Here is a 26,522-nt window from a genome sequence, read left to right as displayed (position 1 = left end):
AAATGTTACTAAAAATCAGGAAAACAACATTAATTTTATAAGGGTCCTAGATAATACCAACAGAAACCCTAAAAAATTTACATTGACAAGTATTATAGAAAAAAAACGAACTATAATTCAAATTCCACATTAAAAAAACATTTCATTCCCACTAATTCGTCAACATAAATTTTAGGGACCAAAAGGGATAATAAAAAATTATAAAACTTTATTTAAATTATTTCAAGTATTTTATTAAAATCAACAACTTTTTCTCGGGGTTTCCCCAATTTTTTCCCCTCATCTTGCTCGTACCGATCGATTTTAACCCAATCCTCCCAAAAAATGACCTTAACATTACGCATTTTCAGCAATCCCAAGATATAATCAGATCCCGCTTTATTTTTTAACCTCGTCGAATTTATTTCAGAACTGATTCGTTCCGCCACACCGAAAGAATTACTCATCGTCGTTAAAATAACCCCGCTTGGCCCAGTTCCTAACCAACCCGTCGTGAAAAGCCCCTCGTTAATTTTCCCATCAATATTTTTAGCAACCCCATTTTCTTCATCAAACGGAATGTCCGAATCGACTTGATCACTCTTATACCCAATACTAGTTATGATTAAATCACAATTAATGATTTCTTTTGTGTCAGTTAAAACAGCGCGGTTATTTATTAGCTTATTAACACCTAAAACTACGTTGTTTTTATTAATTTTAAGCGGGGAGCGAAAAAAAATGGGTTTAAAAACTTTATTTTTTTGATTTAAATCCGATTCTGAGAGAGATTTAAGCATCAATTCAGTTAATCGTCTCCTTGGGCGCGCTAAATTACAAATTACATCTTTTACTCCAACAAAATCATCAAGATTCCAAGTTGTTTTACAATTAGGTAGTTTTAAAATCTCGCGTAATTCTTTTATTGTAAAAGCAGCTTGTAAAGGACCTCTTCTTCCAATTAAATAAATCTCATTAATTTGAGACTCCGAAAGAGCTTCAATTGCATGTTGAGTCATATCAGTTCTCTAAAACGCATTTTTTTTTATTAAAATTTATTATTAGGATCAAATTAAACCTTTAAAACATCAATTGGGGTCAATAAAATCCTTGCAACATCGATTGCAACATTTCCTTGCCCAAAAATGACCACAGTTGACTTTTTAAGGTCAATTTTTAAATCTTTATCTTCTGGAATTCCGTTATACCACCCCACAATCCTTCGGGCAGGGATAACATTGCTTAATTCTTCCCCTGGGACGTTTAATTTCCTATTTTTATCAGCCCCATAAGCCTTCAAAACAAAAAATAAATCAAAATTAATAAATAAACAATTTTATTTAACTCTACCAATAACACAACATGATAAGCTTCTTGTAACTCCTTCAATTTAACATCAACCCCTAATTTAACGTTTCCAATGAATGTTACATTTGGATGTTGGGCTGTTTTTGTGAATGTATTAATTACATTTTTAACCTCAGGATGATCTGGGGCCACTCCAAAGCTAATTAAAAATAAATCTATTACTTCAAATGAGTTACATATATATTAATTAATTAATTAATACCGAACTAATCCAAAAGGAACTGGTAGTTTTTCGTATACATCTATCTTTGCTTCCGGGGTGTGTTTTAGGAGGTGTTGGGCTGCGTAAAATCCAGCGGGGCCTGATCCTACTATACAAATTTTCGGGGGTGCGCTTAAAGATGATAAACTACGGATAAAAAGGCGTGAAAATGAATTCATTCTTATTGTTACTAATTTGGTTAAAGAGGTTAAATTAAAGTCTAACCTCAATTTTTATGTTTTAACAGCTTATTGTTTTAAAAATGACATAAAAGATGTCGCTAATAAATTTTATCAATTTATTTTTATTTTTATAGTAATAATAACATTTTTAATAATTAAATAAATGTTTGGATAAAATGAATTTGGGTTTAATTCATTTATCTTGAAATGATTGAGGTTATAACTATTTCATCACCCGTACTGTTTGGTTCTACGATTCTTCAAAAGATGGCGCCTAAAAAATATTTTAAAATTATTTTGAAAAATATTCTTCTGTATTGTTATTCTTTATTCCAATCTTATTATCTTAACTGTTCGTAATATTCGTAATAGAAAGATTTAATAAATTGGTCTTTCATTATATAATTTATTTGCCTTTTAATTTTATTAAGTATTCGTTTACAAGTGTAGGCAACCAACACAACTATATAATTATATAGTTCAAGAATTGTGTAATAGATGGCGCTAACGGTACGATTTTAATTTTCATTGTTTTTAGTATAGAGCGCGACGATCATTTTTTTTAATGGGGCCTTTTCGGACGGTCGAATGCGTTCGTCGGTGTTAAGTTTTGGTTCGAAAACGAGGACGACAACGGCTCGGTACGTTTCGTTCTGGCGTGGTTCTGCGGGAAAACGATGCCCGCAGGGGAAGGTGCCGTGCCGGGGTTTCGCGTGGACACCGAAGGTCGTCGTCGAAACGGCGAGAAAACCTGTGTGTCAGTTTGAAAAACGCTCTCGGTATGTATCTAGTTACCTGTGTGAACCGGTGTCAATAAACTCGACGGCAGAGGTGTGCCTCGCATAAAACGGCCCCGTGAAAGTGAAAATTCGAATTGCTCAACGCAGTTTGCGCGAAATCGAAGTCTCGTAAACAGTTTCCGTAATTAAAAAAAAATTAAACAATAATGACGGATTTTCGAGAGGATACGTGAAAGAAACAGAAGAAAACGGTGAGTTTATTCAACTGTTTCGTTCGTTTTTGTTTTTTTTTTGTTTTTACCGTTAATCAAGAAACCGTTTTGCCTTCGCAAATTAAGAAGGACGTTTGCCGAAATGATTTCTAGTGTGTCAATTTTGGGAGATCGCGCGTGTTAGTGTGTGTGTATATCTCTGTTTACACAGTCATTCACCTAAAAGTCGCTCGCTTTGTCTCTTTCTAACTCTCATGGTTTTACCGATCAGATCGTTGGGTGACAGGTACTCTCGAGTGCGCGACACGACTTGAAGGTCGCACTCGACGTCACGTGACCGTTTTGTCTTGCACCGTTCCAAAGAGAAAGACTTCTCGACGGTGAGGTTAGAACGGCTCCAACTCTACGTTGTTGCCACATCCACCTTTATTTTTACATCTATTTTTCTTTACTGCTTTTTTATTTATATTACACGTTAATTACTATTACGCCATTGACTCCTTTTTTTCCAAACTCTTTTACAACTTAAGGTTAAAGTTTTTAAACGTTATTAACAAATCGGTTAACATCTGTTTTATTTCCTTTTGTTTAGAAAGGAAGAATATTTTTGTTTTGATTATGAAAGAAAAGAATTTCAAGAATTGTTTTACACAAGAGACAACACAGATTGTTTATAAAGTATGTAAATAGGAAATGGCAGAAAAAAACAACCCCATTTTATGTTAAGAATGATTTAAAGACTAGATACTGTTTGCAAAATATTAAATATTTGTGGTTGAGGACTAGATACTGCTGGCAGAAGACAAAAGTTATTAACAGACGATTAGATACTGCTAATAGAAGAATAAACAATGTTTACAGAATACTGTTAATAAATATTGCTGCTAAAGGACAAGATACTGCTGGCAGAAAACTAAATACTGCTGATAATAACTAGATACTGTTTGGGGAAGACTAAATATTAGTGGTAGAAGACTAGATACTGCTGATAATGACTAAATACTGTTTGCAAAAGACTAAATATTGTTGTTAGAGGACTAGATACTGCTGATAATAACTGGATACTGCTTCCAAACTCTAAATATTGCTGCAAGACGACAAGATACTGCTGGCAGAAAACTAAATACTGCTGATAATAACTAGATACTGTTTGGGGAAGACTAAATATTAGTGGTGGAAGACTAGATACTGCTGATAATGACTAAATACTGTTTGCAAAAGATTAAATATTGTTGTTAGAGGACTAGATACTGCTGATAATAACTGGATACTGCTTCCAAACTCTAAATATTGCTGCAAGACGACAAGATACTGCTGGCAGAAAACTAAATACTGCTGATAATAACTAGATACTGTTTGCAGAAGACTAAATATTAGTGGTAGAAGACTAGATACTGCTGATAATGACTAAATACTGTTTGCAAAAGATTAAATATTGTTGTTAGAGGACTAGACACTGCTGATAATAACTGGATACTGCTTCCAAACTCTAAATATTGCTGCAAGACGACAAGATACTGCTGACAGAAAACTAAATACTGCTGATAATAACTAGATACTGTTTACAGAAGACTAAATATTAGTGGTAGAAGACTAGATACTGCTGATAATGACTAAATACTGTTTGCAAAAGACTAAATATTGTTGGTAGAAAACTAGATATTGCTGATAATAACTAGATACCGATTTCAAACACTAAATATTGTTGTTAGAGGACTAAATAGTGCTGGCAGAAAAGTAAATACTGTTAACAATAACTGGATACTGCTTCCAAACACTAAATACTGATGCTAAACAACGAGATACTGTTGGCAGAAAACTACTATCTCAACGAAACCCTCCTCTCCCCGCAAGACTTATTTGTATTTCTTTTTAATTTTTAAATCGCTCTAAAAAATTACAGAGACATAACTTTGAAAAACTGATAACGGTATCAGATAAACGCACTTATTTGACATATTTTGGTCAAAACCGCGTTGAAATCCACCCAGCCGTTTTCGACATAACGGCGTTTTACTAAACTGCGATTTTTTGCGAAACTGTATGGAATATCGAAAAAATAATATGTGTCCCTCGTTACGAACACATCAGGCTGCCACCCGTCCAAAATTGAAATTTTTTCGTCAGATAGTTTTTGAGAAAAAAAATCGCAAACTGGACTAAGTTGTCGGTACCGTAAAAAATCGAGTAATACTGATGGCAGAAAACTGAATACTGCTGATAAAGACTTGATAGTGTTTGCAGAACACTAAGTATTGCTGACAGAAGACTAGATACTGCTGGCAGAATACAAAAGTTGTTGGCAGACGATTAGATGCTGCTAATAGAAGACTAAAGTGTTTACAGAAGACTGTTAATAAATATTGCTGCTAAAGGACAAGATACTGCTGGTAGAAAACTAGTTAACTTGTTTCCAAAATTTCATTTATCCTTTATTTGTGATTTATTTGTGTATTTTGCCTTGTTTATAGATATTCTGCAGTTTGATTCATTTTTCGGCAAAGACTTTACAGTCTCCCTTTACTCTGTTCAGTAATTTTATTGCTTTTTCCAATCTCTGTACAATCTCCTTCTTGTGGTGTTTGTCTTTTTCTCATCACCAGTATATTTTCAATCGTTGTCCAGTGTCTTCTATTACCATTCTCTTTCTGGCCTCCATTTTCTCCACCCAAGTCTCAAAAACTTTTTTCCACTACCACTCTAACTCTTGCCATTTCATTCTCCCCCCTCTGAAATGTCCAAAACTGGGCAAGTTTTTCTTTTTCCTCCCCAGTCTTTGGGTCATCTATTTCATGTCTATTTATGTTATGTTCTTTTAAATTTTTGTGATACAAATATTACTGATCATTCTGCCGATGATTCTATACTGATAAAGTAGTAGCTGGGTCACTCCAGTAACACAATAAGTACAATTTAACCTTAATACTTGCAAAATGATTAAATCAATATTATATATAAAAATCAAAGTGTGCATAAAAAAATTGTTTGATCACACGGTATCTATATACATAGTGACAGAGAATTGGCAACGGTGTTTCGGCCCCAGAGCTGTGACCGTCCTTCTCGCGGCGCCCGACAAAGACAAAGAGCTTCGTCGTCGTCGTCGTATAGGTCGTTTCGGTAGACGAAGGTGCGAGCTCGACCGGCAAGTTACAACAAGACAAACGGGGCCCCGGAATACACCGTAGATATCGCGGAGACGTCGTGGTCGTCGTGAAAATCCCCCCGGTTTTTATTCGTTGCGCGCGTCGATTCAAAACTCCACCTGGATGAAGACGAGGAGACGAACGAACGTCTCCGTTTTGCTTGCTATTGCCAGGTTGATTCGTTGTGACCTTGAGTGCCGCGACCACGTGATTAGAGGGCCTTGACCTTAGTTGAAAAGACCAAACATCGAGACGATTTTTGTGGTGTTGAGTGACGAAAGAAAACAATGAGAGAAATTGGTGAGGTGGTTTTCATTTCTTATTTGAATTTCATTAAAAAGATCACCTCAAAGATTGAATTGAATTGAATGTGGATTTTGTTTTTTTGTTTTGTTTTAATCGTTGACGATGGAGATGCGTGCGCAGTCGACCTTACGGAGGACGAGTCGGCGACTGTCGGTTGTTTTTTTTTGTTTTCTCTCTTTCCTCGGTTTCGTGGTGTCTGTGATCGGCGCATTCGTAATCGTACAACCGCGTTTCCTTATTGGCAAACGGTGACCGTTCAAGAACTTTTCAGAGTATTAATGTTATCAAGGTGCACTTGAGGTCAATTATAGTAGGCGTTTATTTCAAACATAAAGTTATTTTTATGAATCATCGATTTTAGTAAAAAGATTTTAAATTTAAATTGTTATAACCAATATTGCTCTAAGGACCTTGGTTTTATTACTTGTACAAAAAAAGTTTCAATACTGGGTGCGCCATCTATTCAGAGATTTTATCAATTAAAAATATAGAGTCGAAAAATCCTTATGTATAATAAATAAGAATGATATTAATTGATATTGAATTGATGACTGAGATGAGGTTGAGGGTTGCAAAAGGAAATATCCAAGATTTTGTAATGATGTTGAGAGATGTCAGGAATGATATTGCAGGATAATCGAGATGATGTTGAGGTCAATAATTTTTTTTAAGATAAAGCCCGATTCACACGATTCGATTTATACATATACACAGCCTTAAATATTAAAGATATCAATTTTTTGTATTAAAATAATTTATTTAAAACGTCATTTCAAACAAGTATTATCTAAACAATTTTATGATTTAACCATTAATTAAGGACATAACCTCAAAAAATAGATTTTTCATGTCAATACACGGCGAGATCTAATAACGATATAAAATTTTTTTATTAAGAAAATCATTTTAGAATTTAATTTGGAACAACTTTTGTATATAGCTTTTTTTGATACAATAATTTTTTTGGGATAAAGCTCGATTCACACGATTCGATTTATACATATACACAGCCTTAAATATTAAAGATATCAATTTTTTGTGTTAAAATAATTTATTTAAAACGTCATTTCAAACAAGTATTATTTAAACAATTTTTTGATTTAACCACTAATTAAGGACATAACCTCAAAAAATAGATTCTTCATATCAATAAATAGCGAAATCTAATAACGGTATCAAATTTTTTTATTAAGAAAATCATTTTAGAATTTAATTTGGAACAACTTTTGTATATAGCTTTTTTTGATCCAATAATTTTTTTAGGATAAAGCTCGATTCACACGATTCGATTTATACATATACACAGCCTTAAATATTAAAGATATCAATTTTATGTATTAAAATAATTTATTTAAAACGTCATTTTAAACAAGTATTATCTAAACAATTTTTTGATTTAACCATTAATTAAGGACATAACCTCAAAAAATTAATTCTTCATATCAATACACGGCGAGATCTAATAACGATATAAAATTTTTTTATTAAGAAAATCATTTTAGAATTTAATTTGGAACAACTTTTATATAAAGCTTTTTTTGATACAATAATTTTTATAGGATAAAGCTCGATTCACACGATTCGATTTATACATATACATAGCCTTTAATATTAAAGATATCAATTTTTTGTATTAAAATAATTTATTTAAAACGTCATTTCAAACAAGTATTATCTAAACAATTTTTTGATTTAACCACTAATTAAGGACATAACCTCAAAAAATAGATTCTTCATATCAATACACAGCGAGATCTAATAACGATATAAAAATTTTTTATTAAGAAAATTATTTTAGAATTTAATTTGGAACAACTTTTGTATAAAGCTTTTTTTGATCCAATAATTTTTTTAGGATAAAGCTCGATTCGCACGATTCGATTTATACATATACACAGCCTTTAATATTAAAGATATCAATTTTTTGTATTAAAATAATTTATTTAAAACGTCATTTTAAACAAGTATTATCTTAAAAAAATTTTAATTTAACCATTAATTAAGGACATAACCTCAAAAAATTGATTCTTCATATCAATACACAGCGAGATCTAATAACGATATAAAATTTTTTTATTAAGAAAATCATTTTAGAATTTAATTTGGAACAACTTTTGTATAAAGCTTTTTTTGATCCAATAATTTTTTTAGGATAAAGCTCGATTCACACGATTCGATTTATACATATACACAGCCTTAAATATTAAAGGTATCAATTTTTTGTATTAAAATAATTTATTTAAAACGTCATTTCAAACAAGTATTATTTAAACAATTTTTTGATTTAACCACTAATTAAGGACATAACCTCAAAAAATTGATTCTTCATATCAATACACAGCGAGATCTAATAACGATATAAAATTTTTTTATTAAGAAAATCATTTTAGAATTTAATTTGGAACAACTTTTATATAAAGCTTTTTTTGATACAATAATTTTTTTAGGATAAAGCTCGATTCACACGATTCGATTTATACATATACACAGCCTTAAATATTAAAGATATCAATTTTTTGTATTAAAATAATTTATTTAAAACGTCATTTTAAACAAGTATTATCTTAAAAAATTTTTGATTTAACCATTAATTAAGGACATAACCTCAAAAAATTAATTTTCATATCAATACACAGCGAGATCTAATCACGATATAAAATTTTTTTATTAAGAAAATCAGTTTAGAATTTAATTTGGAACAACTTTTGTATATAGCTTTTTTTGATCCAATAATTTTTTTAGGATAAGGCTCGATTCACACGATTCGATTTATTACACAGCCTTAAATATTAAAGATATCAATTTTTTGTATTAAAATAATTTATTTAAAACGTCATTTTAAACAAGTATTATCTAAAAAAAATTTTGATTTAACCATTAATTAAGGACATAACCTCAAAAATTAATTTCTTCATATCAATACAGCGAGATCTGACAAAGATATTAAATTTTTTTATTAAGAAAATCGTCTTAGAATTACATTTTAAATAAGTTTTATCTAAAATAATTGTTTTTTTAATTAATTATATATATAATTTTTGCGTTTACCATTAAATGAGTGTTAAAAATATCACCTGGCGTGCCCTAATAGTAAATAAGTAAGTAAATAGCTGTTAGAGAGTCCTGACCCGGCTCCACCCAGGTTCAGTTTGCATTCCGATCTACAATTTACACATACCGATCGCGGTAGGCAGGCAGCAGCAAGCAGAGCCGCCTTTGTCCTGTGCAGCGGACGAAGGAGATTTCGTATTATGTACAGGGCGTACCAAAAATATAGTGATTCACGCAAGGTCAGTCTCAGTCGTCGAAGAAATTCGCGGGGTCCGTTTCGTAAAAGAGCAGAGTGAGGTGACGCAACGGTCTTTGCGCAAGACTGTTAACAGCCGATCACCGGCCCGTCGGCTTCGGATAGCGGTTCGTTCGGGCTGCGTAAAAATCAAATTCCGACGGTGTCTCGACTGGCCAAGGTGATCAACAACCGTTCTTGTACTCAGATACTTTTATTTTTTTGCATTACTCAAACAATTTTTCTTTCAATTCCAGGAAGTTTTAAAAATGCGTAGCCCCGCTAACCAGCGCCTCCACCACCATCATTTCCCATCGGACGGGGGTAGCTGACTGTACGAGGAAACGCTCCAGATGAGGATGGCAGCAGATATGAGGCCACCCAACGTTTCCGTAACCCCCATCAACATGGATTCGTATCCCCCCGCGATTTCAAACGGGCATTCCCGAGGAGGAGAATCAAGACAACCTCCCGGGAGGAGATGCCAAACACCTCCTGGCCAAATCCTCGACCCAACTTTGGACGCATCCGATGCCGAAGTCGCCGAAATCGAATTCCAAATGAGTGTTAATATGCGCAGCAAAAAACAGAGGGGCAGCGACGAGTTACCGCGACCGATGTCTTGGGAAGGAGAACTTTCTGATGGGGAAAGGGAAATGTGCATTGATGAAACAAATAATTCGCAGGTAAAAAGAAATTTATTAATCAAAAAGCAAAAATAAAACAATTAAAAATACAAATTTAAATGAACCGCAATATTTCATCGAATTCGACCTAAATCTTCCAGTTTCATTGTAAGTCTTAAAAGGGTTATACTCCCTACTTTGCACATTAAGCGAACTAGTTCCACAAAGCCCGGTCAGAACCCGATTCTGTCTAAATCCATTTGGACATTTACTACCAGGTTCACCTTCAACATAAATATGTTCTCCATTTAAATTTCCCGCCGGCCCATAATTACAAACTAACGTAAAAACGATCCCGACGCTATCTTTATAACGAACGGCGGCGCATCCAATATGAGTCGTTTTCGCCCAAATAATCTGCGTAAACGATTTCGCAATCATCTTCTTATCGTAAACCGTTTTAACGCCACCTTTTAAATCGTTGTGTTCCTCAAACCAATAATTAACTGCCATTTGCATTAACGTTTTAGGATCGACCTCTTCTGTGTTATCGATCGTTTCGAATATGTTTTGGCCGAGATTACCAAGTTTGAGGCTTTTTCTGCAAAGATCGTTTTCACCCGCACATCGCTTAGCCCAACACAATGCGATGTATTCGAGTTCTTCGTCGTAAGAGAGGGCCATCATGTTCGTTACGGTGATGTTGTTAACTTTGCCGATGGCGTAACTGTGTCTGTATGAATTATGCCAAGCTAAAATGTAATATCGGTCGATGTTTGAGAATTTGAGGGAGGCAAATTCTTCGCAAGAATCGCTTATCATGCATTTGTATTCGCATATGGTGTGGGGAATTATCGTCTTGTTGTTAAAAGCGCAGGATAAATCTGGTCTGCAATAATCTTGGGGATAGTAATCGGCGAAAATTGGGGGTATTAATAAAAAAAGATATAATAACATTTTTTTTTGACTTGAAAACGTATTATTTTTTGACAGTAAAGTATTGTCAATTGTATTAAATTTTGTTTTAGATGACTGGATTATTAACGATTTTTCCTACTTTTTATAATTTCGTATTTTTCTCGGTTTCTGTTCATCTGGGAGGAAAAGTGAAAAAGAGCAATATTGTTAAGAATAAAATTTGCAATAACTTTTGTTTTAAAACTTTTTTGCTAAAATATTTGGAATCCTGTGCGCTACCATCAATAAAATGAAAAATTACGATTTCACCTATTTTTACACATATTTGATTTTTTCTCAGTATCTGTTCATCTGGGAGGAAAAGTGAAAAAGAGCAATATTGTTAAGAATAAAATTTGCAATAACTTTTGTTCTAACACTTTTTTGCTAAAATACTTGGAATCCCGTGCGCTACCATCAATAAAATGAAAAATTACGATTTCACCTATTTTTTCACATATTCGATTTTTTCTCAGTATCTGTTCATCTGGGAGGAAAAGTGAAAAAGAGCAATATTGTTAAGAATAAAATTTGCAATAACTTTTGTTTTAAAACTTTTTTGCTAAAATATTTGGAATCCTGTGCGCTACCATCAATAAAATGAAAAATTAGGATTTCACCTATTTTTACACATATTTGATTTTTTCTCAGTATCTGTTCATCTGGGAGGAAAAGTGAAAAAGAGCAATATTGTTATGAATAAAATTTGCAATAACTTTTGTTCTAACACTTTTTTGCTAAAATACTTGGAATCCCGTGCGCTACCATCAATAAAATGAAAAATTACGATTTCACCTATTTTTTCACATATTCGATTTTTTCTCAGTATCTGTTCATCTGGGAGGAAAAGTGAAAAAGAGCAATATTGTTAAGAATAAAATTTGCAATAACTTTTGTTTTAAAACTTTTTTGCTAAAATATTTGGAATCCCGTGCGCTACCATCAATAAAATGAAAAATTACGATTTCACCTATTTTTTCACATATTCGATTTTTTCTCAGTATCTGTTCATCTGGGAGGAAAAGTGAAAAAGAGCAATATTGTTAAGAATAAAATTTGCAATAACTTTTGTTCTAACACTTTTTTGCTAAAATACTTGGAATCCCGTGCGCTACCATCAATAAAATGAAAAATTACGATTTCACCTATTTTTTCACATATTCGATTTTTTCTCAGTATCTGTTCATCTGGGAGGAAAAGTGAAAAAGAGCAATATTGTTAAGAATAAAATTTGCAATAACTTTTGTTCTAACACTTTTTTGCTAAAATACTTGGAATCCCGTGCGCTACCATCAATAAAATGAAAAATTACGATTTCACCTATTTTTTCACATATTCGATTTTTTCTCAGTATCTGTTCATCTGGGAGGAAAAGTGAAAAAGAGCAATATTGTTAAGAATAAAATTTGCAATAACTTTTGTTCTAACACTTTTTTGCTAAAATACTTGGAATCCCGTGCGCTACCATCAATAAAATGAAAAATTACGATTTCACCTATTTTTTCACATATTCGATTTTTTCTCAGTATCTGTTCATCTGGGAGGAAAAGTGAAAAAGAGCAATATTGTTAAGAATAAAATTTGCAATAACTTTTGTTTTAAAACTTTTTTGCTAAAATATTTGGAATCCTGTGCGCTACCATCAATAAAATGAAAAATTACGATTTCACCTATTTTTACACATATTTGATTTTTTCTCAGTATCTGTTCATCTGGGAGGAAAAGTGAAAAAGAGCAATATTGTTAAGAATAAAATTTGCAATAACTTTTGTTCTAACACTTTTTTGCTAAAATACTTGGAATCCCGTGCGCTACCATCAATAAAATGAAAAATTACGATTTCACCTATTTTTTCACATATTCGATTTTTTCTCAGTATCTGTTCATCTGGGAGGAAAAGTGAAAAAGAGCAATATTGTTAAGAATAAAATTTGCAATAACTTTTGTTTTAAAACTTTTTTGCTAAAATATTTGGAATCCTGTGCGCTACCATCAATAAAATGAAAAATTAGGATTTCACCTATTTTTACACATATTTGATTTTTTCTCAGTATCTGTTCATCTGGGAGGAAAAGTGAAAAAGAGCAATATTGTTATGAATAAAATTTGCAATAACTTTTGTTCTAACACTTTTTTGCTAAAATACTTGGAATCCCGTGCGCTACCATCAATAAAATGAAAAATTACGATTTCACCTATTTTTTCACATATTCGATTTTTTCTCAGTATCTGTTCATCTGGGAGGAAAAGTGAAAAAGAGCAATATTGTTAAGAATAAAATTTGCAATAACTTTTGTTTTAAAACTTTTTTGCTAAAATATTTGGAATCCCGTGCGCTACCATCAATAAAATGAAAAATTACGATTTCACCTATTTTTTCACATATTCGATTTTTTCTCAGTATCTGTTCATCTGGGAGGAAAAGTGAAAAAGAGCAATATTGTTAAGAATAAAATTTGCAATAACTTTTGTTCTAACACTTTTTTGCTAAAATACTTGGAATCCCGTGCGCTACCATCAATAAAATGAAAAATTACGATTTCACCTATTTTTTCACATATTCGATTTTTTCTCAGTATCTGTTCATCTGGGAGGAAAAGTGAAAAAGAGCAATATTGTTAAGAATAAAATTTGCAATAACTTTTGTTCTAACACTTTTTTGCTAAAATACTTGGAATCCCGTGCGCTACCATCAATAAAATGAAAAATTACGATTTCACCTATTTTTTCACATATTCGATTTTTTCTCAGTATCTGTTCATCTGGGAGGAAAAGTGAAAAAGAGCAATATTGTTAAGAATAAAATTTGCAATAACTTTTGTTCTAACACTTTTTTGCTAAAATACTTGGAATCCCGTGCGCTACCATCAATAAAATGAAAAATTACGATTTCACCTATTTTTTCACATATTCGATTTTTTCTCAGTATCTATTCATCTGGGAGGAAAAGTGAAAAAGAGCAATATTGTTAAGAATAAAATTTGCAATAACTTTTGTTTTAACACTTTTTTGCTAAAATACTTGGAATCCCGTGCGCTACCATCAATAAAATGAAAAATTACGATTTCACCTATTTTTTCACATATTCGATTTTTTCTCAGTATCTGTTCATCTGGGAGGAAAAGTGAAAAAGAGCAATATTGTTAAGAATAAAATTTGCAATAACTTTTGTTCTAACACTTTTTTGCTAAAATACTTGGAATCCCGTGCGCTACCATCAATAAAATGAAAAATTACGATTTCACCTATTTTTTCACATATTCGATTTTTTCTCAGTATCTATTCATCTGGGAGGAAAAGTGAAAAAGAGCAATATTGTTAAGAATAAAATTTGCAATAACTTTTGTTTTAACACTTTTTTGCTAAAATACTTGGAATCCCGTGCGCTACCATCAATAAAATGAAAAATTACGATTTCACCTATTTTTTCACATATTCGATTTTTTCTCAGTATCTGTTCATCTGGGAGGAAAAGTGAAAAAGAGCAATATTGTTAAGAATAAAATTTGCAATAACTTTTGTTCTAACACTTTTTTGCTAAAATACTTGGAATCCCGTGCGCTACCATCAATAAAATGAAAAATTACGATTTCACCTATTTTTTCACATATTCGATTTTTTCTCAGTATCTGTTCATCTGGGAGGAAAAGTGAAAAAGAGCAATATTGTTATGAATAAAATTTGCAATAACTTTTGTTCTAACACTTTTTTGCTAAAATACTTGGAATCCCGTGCGCTACCATCAATAAAATGAAAAATTACGATTTCACCTATTTTTTCACATATTCGATTTTTTCTCAGTATCTGTTCATCTGGGAGGAAAAGTGAAAAAGAGCAATATAGTTAAGAATAAAATTTGCAATAACTTTTGTTTTAAAACTTTTTTGCTAAAATATTTGGAATCCCGTGCGCTACCATCAATAAAATGAAAAATTACGATTTCACCTATTTTTTCACATATTTGATTTTTTCTCAGTATCTGTTCATCTGGGAGGAAAAGTGAAAAAGAGCAATATTGTTAAGAATAAAATTTGCAATAACTTTTGTTCTAACACTTTTTTGCTAAAATACTTGGAATCCCGTGCGCTACCATCAATAAAATGAAAAATTACGATTTCACCTATTTTTTCACATATTCGATTTTTTCTCAGTATTTGTTCATCTGGGAGGAAAAGTGAAAAAGGGCAATATTGTTAAGAATAAAATTTGCAATAACTTTTGTTCTAACACTTTTTTGCTAAAATACTTGGAATCCCGTGCGCTACCATCAATAAAATGAAAAATTACGATTTTACCTATTTTTTCACATATTTGATTTTTTCTCAGTATCTGTTCATCTGGGAGGAAAAGTGAAAAAGAGCAATATTGTTAAGAATAAAATTTGCAATAACTTTTGTTCTAACACTTTTTTGCTAAAATACTTGGAATCCCGTGCGCTACCATCAATGAAATTAAAACTGACGATTTTACCTAGTTATAACATATTTGTGTTTTTTTCGGTTCCTATTCATCTGGGAACAAAATTAAAAAAGAGCAATATTGTTAAGAATAAAATTTGTTACAACTTTTATATTAAAACTTTTTTTCTAAAATGTTCCAAATCCCGTGCGCTACCTATCATCAATGAAATGAAAAATTACGATTTCACCTACTTTTCATATTTTCGTATTTTCCTCGGTTTCTATTCATCTGGGAGTAAAAGTTAAAAGGAGCAATATTGTTAACAATAAAATTTGCTACAATTTTTGTGCTAAAACTTTTTTTCTAAAATGTACCGAATCCCCTGTGCGCTACCATCAATGAAATGAAAAATGACGATTTTGCCTAGATTTCCCATATTCGAGTTTTTCTCGGTTACTATTCATCTGGGAGCAAAAGTGAAAAAGAGCAAAATTGTTAACAATAAAATTTGCAACAACTTTTGTACTAAATTCTTTTTTCTAAAATGTACCGAATCCCGTGCAAGACTGTCACAACATGTAATACTACGATTTTACCTAGTTTTCACATTTTGCCCTGATATCTTCGCTTCTTATGGGGTCCAGCAAAGAGTAGCCAGCAATTTCTCAAGAAGTTTTCATCTGTTTTAATTATTAATAATTTTATTTATAGCTTCCAGAAAATCTTTCAATATCTCAATCAACAAAACACAATCAACTAAACTGCTCTTCAACCGATTTGAAAGAAAGTCCAGTTCTGCGATTGAAACAGCCCATCACAAGTTCAGCTCATAATTACTCGATACATAGTACTCCGAGCAACTCGCCGCTGTTGAGTCAACGACAATCAAACCATCAGCTACCGCCCAGCGGGATTCCGTCCTCAATGATCAGTCACAAAGAACTGATGCACAAAGCTCTCAATGTTCCGCCGACTCCCAGCCCGGACTCAGCCGTTCATTCTGCTTACAGCGTTTTTAGTTCGCCCAATCAAAGCCCATTAACTCAACGACACGTTACTCTCACCCCGAATTTAAGCAGAAATAATAGTGATGCATCCCATTCGAGTTGTTATAGTTGTTCGAGTGTTTCCGTTTCCGTTTCGCCCACTCAGCAATTTTCACCTACACATAGTCCTATACAGGTAAAAAAATTATATTTAAAAAAAAATTTGTATTAATTAATTATTTAGGGTAGACATAATGTACCAAACATACACAATAGTCCATTACATCACCACGGAGTATTATATCGTAGCGTGCAAGATGATCAGAGTGTGCATTATTCGAATACTGAACACGAAGGTTTATTGTTGGATGAACAGGAAGATAAATCCGGGTTGGTCCACGCGAATCCTCTGACTGCGCAAACGGGGATTTCTCGCCAACAGTTAATAAATAGCCCGTGTCCGATTTGTGGTGATAAAATTTCTGGATTTCACTACGGAATTTTTAGCTGCGAATCATGCAAGGGATTCTTTAAACGGACTGTGCAAAATCGGAAGAATTATGTATGTCTTCGGGGCGCTGCCTGTCCTGTTACGGTTGCGACGAGGAAAAAATGTCCCGCGTGTCGATTCGATAAGTGTCTTAAATGTGGAATGAAATTAGAAGGTAATTATAAACAGCTTTACGCATATTTTAAAGTCTGCAAATCATCTCCTTTCATTTTATTAGTTCCTTTTGCTTTTGCCAAAGAAGCTGAAGATATTTGTAATCGATTAGTACCATTTTGACACACACCCATAGGATTTTTCTATTTTCTGGCGTCTTTGAAACATTTTTCATAAACACCTAAATCACATTTTTTAATTTTTTCACCATAATTAAATAATTTACAAATGATTTTAGTCAATTAGTATCATTTTGACACACACCCATAGGATTTTTCTATTTTCTGGCGTCTTTGAAACATTTTTCATAAACACCTAAATCACATTTTTTAATTTTTTCACCATAATTAAATAATTTACAAATGATTTTAGTCAATTAGTATCATTTTGACACACACCCATAGGCTTTTTCTATTTTCTGGTGTCTTTGAAACATTTTTCATAAACACCTAAATCATATTTTTAAATTTTTTCACCATAATTAAATAATTTACAAATGATTTTAGTCAATTAGTATCATTTTGACACACACCCATAGGATTTTTCTATTTTCTGGTGTCTGAAACATTTTTCATAAACACCTAAATCACATTTTTTAATTTTTTCACCATAATTAAATAATTTACAAATGATTTTAGTCAATTAGTATCATTTTGACACACACCCATAGGATTTTTCTATTTTCTGGTGTCTTTGAAACACTTTTCATAAACACCTAAATCACATTTTTTAATTTTTTCACCATAATTAAATAATTTACAAATGATTTTAGTCAATTAGTATCATTTTGACACACACTCATAGGCTTTTTCTATTTTCTGGTGTCTTTGAAACACTTTTCATAAACACCAAAATCATATTTTTTAATTTTTTCACCATAATTAAGTAATTTTCAGATGATTTTAGTCAACTAGTACCATGTCCGGAAGTTCATAAATGTTTTTTTACACAACTAAGCCATTTTTATGGATTTCCATAATCTTTAAAAAGTGTCTAAATGCTTTTAAAGTACTTTCAAATATGTGAAAATGTCTTTACAAGCTTCTTATTACCTTACTAGGCTTCCCAAGAAATTTCATAATTGTCAAAAAGTGTCTAAACGTTTTCTGAGTACTTTTGGAGATTCCCAGACGACAATTATAGATGTCAAAAAGTCTCCGGAAGTTCATAAATGTTTTTCTTACATAACTAAGACATTTTTACGGATTTCCATAATCATTAAAAAGTGTCTAAATGCTTTTTGGGTACTTTTAATATGTCAAAATGTTTCTAGAAGCTTATTATTGGCGTACTAGGTTATCCGACGTTCCTAAAAATGTTCAAAATTGTCAAAAAGTATCTAAACGCCTTTTAGATAGTTTTGATGATTTCCAGAAGACATTTAAGCGTGCCAAAATGCCTCTAGAAGCTTCATTAGTTAATTCGGACGTTACTTAGAATTTTTAAAATTGTCAAAAAGTGTCTAAACGCATTTATATATAATTAAAAATGAAATAAATGAAAATTTTGAACAATATTTGTTAACAGCGATACGAGAAGATAGAACTCGAGGTGGCCGATCGACAACCCAACCCAACCCAACCCATATTTTAAAGTCTGCAAATCAGCTCCTTTCATTTTATTAGTTCCTTTTGCCTTTGCCAAAGAAGCTGAAGATATTTCCAATCGATTAGTACCATTTTGACACACACCCATAGGATTTTTCTATTTTCTGGTGTCTTTGAAACACTTTTCATAAACACCAAAATCATATTTTTTAATTGTTTCATCATAATTAAGTAATTTACAGATGATTTTAGTCAACTAGTACCATGTCCGGAAGTTCATAAATGTTTTTTTACACAACTAAGAAATTTTTATGGATTTCTATAATCTTTAAAAAGTGTCTAAATGCTTTTAGGGTACTTTCAAATATGTGAAATTGTCTCTACAAGCTTCTTATTGCCTTACTAGGCTTCCCAAGTAATTTCATAATTGTCAAAAAGTGTCTAAACGTTTTCTGAGTACTTTTGGAGATTGCCAGACGAAAATTATAGATGTCAAAAAGTCTCCGGAAGTTCATAAATGTTTTTCTTATATAACTAAGACATTTTTATGGATTTCCATAATCATTAAAAAGTGTCTAAATGCTTTTTGGGTACTTTTAATATGTCAAAATGTTTCTAGAAGCTTATTATTGGCGTACTAGGTTATCCAGACGTTCTTAAAAATGTTCAAAATTGTCAAAAAGTGTCTAAACGTCTTTTAGATAGTTTTAGATACACTTAAGCGTGCCAAAATGCCTCTAGAAGCTTCATTAGTTAATTCGGACGTTCCTTAGAATTTTTAAATTTGTCAAAAAGTGTCTAAACGCATTTATATATAATTAAAAATAAAATAAATGAAAATTTTGAACAATATTTGTTAACAGCGATACGAGAAGATAGAACTCGAGGTGGCCGATCGACATCCCAACCCAACCCAACCCATATTTTAAAGTCTGCAAATCAGCTCCTTTCATTTTATTAGTTCCTTTTGCCTTTGCCAAAGAAGCTGAAGATATTTCCAATCGATTAGTAACATTTTGACACACACCCATAGGATTTTTCTATTTTCTGGTGTCTTTGAAACACTTTTCATAAACACCAAAATCATATTTTTTAATTTTTTCATCATAATTAAGTAATTTACAGATGATTTTAGTCACCTAGTACCATGTCCGGAAGTTCATAAATGTTTTTTTACACAACTAAGAAATTTTGATGGATTTCCATAATCTTTAAAAAGTGTCTAAATGCTTTTAGGGTACTTTCAAATATGTGAAAATGTCTCTACAAGCTTCTTATTGCCTTACTAGGCTTCCAAAATAATTTCATAATTGTCAAAAAGCGTCTAAACGTTTTCTGTGTACTTTTGGAGATTCCCAGACGACAATTATAGATGTCAAAAAGTCTCCGGAAGTTCATAAATGTTTTTCTTGCATAACTAAGACATTTTTATGGATTTCCATAATCATTAAAAAGTGTCTAAATGCTTTTTGGGTACTTTTAATATGTCAAAATGTTTCTAGAAGCTTATTATTGGCTTACTAGGTTATCCAGACGTTCCTAAAAATGTTTAAAATTGTCAAAAAGTGTCTAAACGTCTTTTAGATAGTTTTAGATACACTTAAGCGTGCCAAAATGCCTCTAGAAGCTTCATTAGTTAATTCGGACGTTCCTCAAAATTGTCAAAAAGTGTCTAAACGCATTTATATATGATTAAAAATGAAATAAATGAAAATTTTGAACAATATTTGTTAACAGCGATACGAGAAGATAGAACTCGAGGTGGCCGATCGACTTATCAATGTTCATATTCATTGCCTCCTTCATTAACGGGCCACGGGGATCTCCGCGCGAGCTCGCAAGGTGATCTTAGGCACGGTTTGGGCGAACATTCCCATTTAACTGTCAAGTTGGAACCTCCAGATGTGGGGATATCCCCCCATTTATCCAGTAAAAGGTTGGGTTCGCGACATGAAATTCCACCATTATTGCAAGTAAGTTAATTCATTATGAATTATTATTTGCATTTTAACCATGTTTTTCAGGAAATAATGGGAGTGGAGCATTTATGGCATTACAGCGAATCCGAACTTAACAAATTAAACTCGGAGGGGACTTTATCAAGGGAAGGTTCCACGATCCATAACCTTTCAACGCATCCATTATTGGCCGGGACGGGTTTGGCAGGTTCCGCGGATACCAACCCGGATTTCGTTGCAAATTTGTGCAATATTGCTGATCATAGACTGTATAAAATTGTTAAGTGGTGTAAAAGCTTGCCGTTATTTAAAAATATATCCGTAAGTTAATTAACTAATTAAATTAATTAAATAAATTTTTTTAACAATTTTAGATCGACGATCAAATTTGCCTTTTAATAAATTCTTGGTGCGAATTATTATTATTTTCTTGTTGTTTTCGCTCGATGGAAAATCCGGGCGAGATTCGGATATCTTTGGGGAAATCATTGACTTTGGCACAAGCTCGCGATTTAGGCATGCAGGCATGCATCGAGCGAATGTTAAATTTTACGGAGCAATTGCGGAGGTTAAGGGTCGATAAATACGAATATGTTGCGATGAAAGTTATTGTTTTGTTAACTTCTGGTAATGTTCTAATTAATTAATTTATGTAAAAACTAAAGTTTGGTTTTGTTATTTAGATACATCTGAGTTAAAAGAGGCTGAAAAGGTTCGCGCCTCCCAAGAGAAAGCTTTAAAAGCCCTTCAAGATTACACCCTCGTTCATTATCCCGACTTACCAGCGAAATTTGGGGAGTTATTGTTGAGAATACCAGAGTTGCAACGAACGTGTCAGGTTAATATTAACTAATTATTTTTGTGTCTAAACACTTTCTGGGTACTTTTGGAGATTCCCAGGTGACACTCATTGATGTCAAAAAGACTTGGGAAGCTTATTATTGTTTTTTCTATATTACCCAGACATTTTTAAGTGTTTCCATAATTATTAAAAAGTGTCTAAACGCTTTTTGGGCACTTTTGGAGATTCCCAGACGACAGTTATAGATGTCAAAAAGTCTTTGGAAGCTATTATTGTTTTTTCTATATTACCCAGACATTTTTAAGTTTTTCCATAATTATTGAAAAGTGTCTAAACGCTTTTTGGGCACTTTTGGAGATTCCCAGGTGACACTCATTGATGTCAAAAAGACTTGGGAAGCTTATTATTGTTTTTTATAAATTAACCAGACATTTTTAAGTGTTTCCATAATTATTGAAAAGTGTCTAAACGCTTTTTGGGCACTTTTGGAGATTCCCAGGTGACACTCATTGATGTCAAAAAGACTTGGGAAGCTTATCATTGTTTTTTATAAATTAACCAGACATTTTTAAGTGTTTCCATAATTATTGAAAAGTGTCTAAACGCTTTTTGGGCACTTTTGGAGATTCCCAGACGACAGTTATAGATGTCAAAAAGTCTTTGGAAGCTATTATTGTTTTTTCTATATTACCCAGACATTTTTAAGTGTTTCCATAATTATTGAAAAGTGTCTAAACGCTTTTTGGGCACTTTTGGAGATTCCCAGACGACAGTTATAGATGTCAAAAAGTCTTTGGAAGCTATTATTGTTTTTTCTATATTACCCAGACATTTTTAAGCGTTTCCATAATTATTAAAAAGTGTCTAAACGCCTTCTAGGTACCTTTTAAGATTCTCCAACAACAGTTACAGATGTTAAAAAGACACCTAGAGCTTTTTAAACGTTTCCTTAACGACCCAGACGTTTCTATAAATTTCCAAAATTATCGAAAATTGTCTAAACGCATTTTGGCTAGTTTTGGAGATTCCCAGACGACAGTTATAGATGTCAAAAACTCTTTGGAAGCTATTATTGTTTTTTCTATATTACCCAGACATTTTTAAGGGTTTCCGTAATTATTAAAAAGTGTCTAAACGCCTTCTAGGTACCTTTTAAGATTCTCCAACAACAGTTACAGATGTTAACAAGACACCTAGAGCTTTTTAAACGTTTTCTTAACGACCCAGACGTTTCTATAAATTTCCAAAATTATCAAAAATTGTCTAAACGCATTTTGGCTAGTTTTGGAGATTCCCAGACGACAGTTATAGATGTCAAAAAGTCTTTGGAAGCTATTATTGTTTTTTCTATATTACCCAGACATTTTTAAGGGTTTCCATAATTATTAAAAAGTGTCTAAACGCCTTCTAGGTACCTTTTAAGATTCTCCAACAACAGTTACAGATGTTAAAAAGACACCTAGAGCTTTTTAAACGTTTCCTTAACGACCCAGACGTTTCTATAAATTTCCAAAATTATCAAAAATTGTCTAAACGCATTTTGGCTAGTTTTGGAGATTCCCAGACGACAGTTATAGATGTCAAAAAGTCTTTGGAAGCTATTATTGTTTTTTCTATATTACCCAGACATTTTTAAGGGTTTCCATAATTATTAAAAAGTGTCTAAACGCCTTCTAGGTACCTTTTAAGATTCTCCAACAACAGTTACAGATGTTAAAAGGACACCTAAAGCTTTTTAAACGTTTCCTTAACGACCCAGACGTTTCTATAAATTTCCAAAATTATCAAAAATTGTCTAAACGCATTTTGGCTAGTTTTGGAGATTTCCAGACGACAGTTATAGATGTCAAAAAGTCTTTGGTAGCTATTATTATTTTTTCTATATTACCCAGACATTTTTAAGGGTTTCCATAATTATTAAAAAGTGTCTAAACGCCTTCTAGGTACCTTTTAAGATTCTCCAACAACAGTTACAGATGTTAAAAAGACACCTAGAGCTTTTTAAACGTTTCCTTAACAACCCAGACGTTTCTATAAATTTCCAACATTATCAAAAATTGTCTAAACGCATTTTGGCTAGTTGTGGAGATTCCCAGACGACAGTTATAGATGTCAAAAAGTCTTTGGAAGCTATTATTGTTTTTTCTATATTACCCAGACATTTTTAAGGGTTTCCATAATTATTAAAAAGTGTCTAAACGCCTTCTAGGTACCTTTTAAGATTCTCCAACAACAGTTACAGATGTTAAAAAGACACCTAAAGCTTTCTAAACGTTTCCTTAACGACCCAGATGTTTCTATAAATTTCCAAAATTATCAAAAATTGTCTAAACGCATTTTGGCTAGTTTTGGAGATTCCCAGACGACAGTTATAGATGTCAAAAAGTCTTTGGAAGCTATTATTGTTTTTTCTATATTACCCAGACATTTTTAAGGGTTTCCATAATTATTAAAAAGTGTCTAAACGCCTTCTAGGTACCTTTAAGATTCTCCAACAACAGTTACAGATGTTAAAAAGACACCTAGAGCTTTTTAAACGTTTCCTTAACGACCCAGACGTTTCTATAAATTTCCAAAATTATCAAAAATTGTCTAAACGCATTTTGGCTAGTTTTGGAGATTCCCAGACGACAGTTATAGATGTCAAAAAGTCTTTGGAAGCTATTATTGTTTTTTCTTTATTACCCAGACATTTTTAAGGGTTTCCATAATTATTGAAAAGTGTCTAAACGCATTTTGGCTAGTTTTGGAGATTCCCAGACGACAGTTATAGATGTTAAAAAGTCTTTGGAAGCTATTATTGTTTTTTCTATATTACCCAGACATTTTTAAGGGTTTCCATAATTATTAAAAAGTGTCTAAACGCCTTCTAGGTACCTTTTAAGATTCTCCAACAACAGTTACAGATGTTAAAAACACACCTAGAGCTTTTTAAACGTTTCCTTAACGACCCAGACGTTTCTATAAATTTCCAAAATTATCAAAAATTGTCTAAACGCATTTTGGCTAGTTTTGGAGATTCCCAGACGACAGTTATAGATGTCAAAAAGTCTTTGGAAGCTATTATTGTTTTTTCTATATTACCCAGACATTTTTAAGCGTTTCCATAATTATTAAAAAGTGTCTAAACGCCTTCTAGGTACCTTTTAAGATTCTCCAACAACAGTTACAGATGTTAAAAAGACACCTAGAGCTTTTTAAACGTTTCCTTAACGACCCAGACGTTTCTATAAATTTACAAAATTATCAAAAATTGTCTAAACGCATTTTGGCTAATTTTGGAGATTCCCAGACGACAGTTATAGATGTCAAAAAGTCTTTGGAAGCTATTATTGTTTTTTCTATATTACCCAGACATTTTTAAGGGTTTCCATAATTATTAAAAAGTGTCTAAACGCCTTCTAGGTACCTTTTAAGATTCTCCAACAACAGTTATAGATGTTAAAAAGACACCTAGAGCTTTTTAAACGTTTCCTTAACGACCCAGACGTTTCTATAAATTTCCAAAATTATCAAAAATTGTCTAAACGCATTTTGGCTAGTTTTGGAGATTTCCAGACGACAGTTATAGATGTCAAAAAGTCTTTGGAAGCTATTATTGTTTTTTCTATATTACCCAGACATTTTTAAGGGTTTCCATAATTATTAAAAAGTGTCTAAACGCCTTCTAGGTACCTTTTAAGATTCTCCAACAACAGTTACAGATGTTAAAAAGACACCTAGAGCTTTTTAAACGTTTCCTTAACGACCCAGACGTTTCTATAAATTTCCAAAATTATCAAAAATTGTCTAAACGCATTTTTGGAGATTCCCAGACGACATTTATTGATGTCGAAAAGTCCCCAGAAACTTTCTAAGCATTTTCATAGTAACCTAGACGTTAATTAATGAACTTAAGTGAATATTAATTATTTTTGTGTTATTTTTTAGGCTGGGAAAGAGTTGTTGACGATAAAAACGAAAGATGGGGAAGGTCCAAGTTTTAATTTGTTGATGGAACTGCTGCGCGGTGACCACTAAATATAAAAATGACGAAAGAGGGGAGATAAAATTAATTAAAAAGAATATATCGTGCCTTACGCTTAAACAAGAATAATAATTAAAAGAAAAAAATGAATAAAAATCGGTGGTGGGATCTACAGACAGTATTGCTTCATGTTCAGTTATTTTTTTTATTATTTTTATTGATTAGTATTCCTATTTCTTTTTCCTTTTAATTAGTTTCTCACGTCCTTTTAACCAGATAGCTTTAAGAAGGCGAAAAAGCCGCAAATACGTACTTAGCCCTTTAATATCTTTAAATATCTATTTTTTTTTATTAAAAAAATATAAAAAAAGTCGATTAAGATGTATATATCATTACAATATTATAATAATAGCACATGTAATTTCATTTTTATTTAAGTTTTATATATTTTTTTGCTACTGTTTTATTATATACATATATAAGTGTCTCAGTATATAATTATGTATTATAAATATGTATACAATTAATAGGAGAGAACGAAAAAAAATAAATTTAGAAGTTATTAGATTAAGAAAGAAATTAGTAAAGAAAAAAATCGTTAATTTTTTATATATATACACACATAGATGGTTAATTAATTATATTAGATTAAAAAAGGATCGCTCAAACATTAAATCAAAAAAAGAAAAAAAAAAACGACCAAAATCGAGCATTGTAAACTTCCAACACGTTAATCATTCCATTTCAATTATTCGTCGACTATTGTTGTAAATAGTCTCTCTAAAACAATTAACTCTCTCTATTTATTTAAAAGAATTCGAAAGAAGAACCCAATGAGCTTCAATGACCCAATTTATTGTAATATTTAGCGAATTGTAATACTTAAATAATCGGAAAAAATGATTAAATGAGACGAGGATATAATTAAAACCTTAACACGTTGACTGTGACAAGAATCATAATTAAATTAGGAGAAAAATTAAGAGTGGTGTCGACCGATAAGACTTAATGGGGGGCCTTCCAGGCTGCTTCTACGCAGTATTAGATCTTAATAAGCGAAGTTTTTACTCCGGATTTTTCCTTTTTATAATATATATATATATATATACATAAACGTTATATACACGTAGGAAATTATACAAAGTGCAACTTTTGTATTTTTTTCAAAATATACGACTATATACACGAGAAAA

The 26,522-nt window shown here is 32.0% G+C and overlaps 3 protein-coding genes across 5 annotated transcripts; 1 reads left to right on the top strand and 2 right to left on the bottom strand.

The window, feature by feature from the left end:
- Positions 1-193: 193 nt before the first annotated feature.
- LOC111413648 (NADPH:adrenodoxin oxidoreductase, mitochondrial) lies at positions 194-1,767 on the bottom strand. Its single transcript, XM_023044685.2, has 4 exons — positions 1,550-1,767; positions 1,330-1,486; positions 1,058-1,273; positions 194-1,007 (listed from the first exon to the last, which is right to left on the bottom strand). Exons 1-4 carry the CDS (start codon positions 1,726-1,728, stop codon positions 213-215), a joined length of 1,347 nt encoding a protein of 448 aa, XP_022900453.2. The 5' UTR covers positions 1,729-1,767; the 3' UTR covers positions 194-212.
- A 540-nt stretch (positions 1,768-2,307) lies between these two features.
- Positions 2,308-26,522, top strand: LOC111413623 (Nuclear hormone receptor FTZ-F1 beta). 3 transcript variants are annotated; one of them, XM_071199458.1, is made up of 9 exons: positions 2,308-2,722; positions 9,679-10,107; positions 16,117-16,587; positions 16,636-17,056; positions 20,340-20,575; positions 20,627-20,881; positions 20,935-21,187; positions 21,244-21,398; positions 25,293-26,522. In XM_071199458.1, the coding sequence occupies exons 2-9, from the start codon at positions 9,775-9,777 to the stop codon at positions 25,380-25,382; spliced, it is 2,214 nt and encodes a 737-aa protein (XP_071055559.1). In that variant the 5' UTR covers positions 2,308-2,722; positions 9,679-9,774; the 3' UTR covers positions 25,383-26,522. The 3 variants fall into 3 exon arrangements, with proteins under 3 accessions (XP_071055559.1, XP_071055560.1, XP_071055561.1); XM_071199459.1 differs by lacking the exon at positions 2,308-2,722 and adding an exon at positions 5,825-6,129; XM_071199460.1 differs by lacking the exon at positions 2,308-2,722 and adding an exon at positions 9,520-9,602.
- LOC111413624 (venom allergen 5-like) lies at positions 10,101-11,050 on the bottom strand. The gene has a single exon (XM_023044660.2). The coding sequence runs from the start codon at positions 11,002-11,004 to the stop codon at positions 10,123-10,125; it is 882 nt and encodes a 293-aa protein (XP_022900428.2). The 5' UTR covers positions 11,005-11,050; the 3' UTR covers positions 10,101-10,122.

This window comes from Onthophagus taurus, chromosome 10, assembly GCF_036711975.1.
Source record: "Onthophagus taurus isolate NC chromosome 10, IU_Otau_3.0, whole genome shotgun sequence".
NCBI classification, from domain to species: domain Eukaryota; kingdom Metazoa; phylum Arthropoda; class Insecta; order Coleoptera; family Scarabaeidae; genus Onthophagus; species Onthophagus taurus.
Note: the sequence above shows the minus strand (reverse complement) of the source record. Positions and strands in the feature narration are given on the sequence as shown.

Bases quoted from the DNA above. Each gene is read 5' to 3' on its own strand.
- LOC111413648 (XM_023044685.2), bottom strand. From the start codon at position 1,728: ATGAATTCATTTTCACGCCTTTTTATCCGTAGTTTATCATCTTTAAGC. The intron at 1,274-1,329 runs GTAGAGTTAAAT...TTTGTTTTGAAG, and splicing joins CTTATCATGTTGTGTTATTG to GCTTATGGGGCTGATAAAAA. The intron at 1,008-1,057 runs GTTTAATTTGAT...AATGCGTTTTAG, and splicing joins CCCCAATTGATGTTTTAAAG to AGAACTGATATGACTCAACA.
- LOC111413623 (XM_071199458.1), top strand. From the start codon at position 9,775: ATGAGGATGGCAGCAGATATGAGGCCACCCAACGTTTCCGTAACCCCC. The intron at 10,108-16,116 runs GTAAAAAGAAAT...TTTTATTTATAG, and splicing joins ATGAAACAAATAATTCGCAG to CTTCCAGAAAATCTTTCAAT. The intron at 21,399-25,292 runs GTTAATATTAAC...GTTATTTTTTAG, and splicing joins AGTTGCAACGAACGTGTCAG to GCTGGGAAAGAGTTGTTGAC.
- LOC111413624 (XM_023044660.2), bottom strand. From the start codon at position 11,004: ATGTTATTATATCTTTTTTTATTAATACCCCCAATTTTCGCCGATTAC.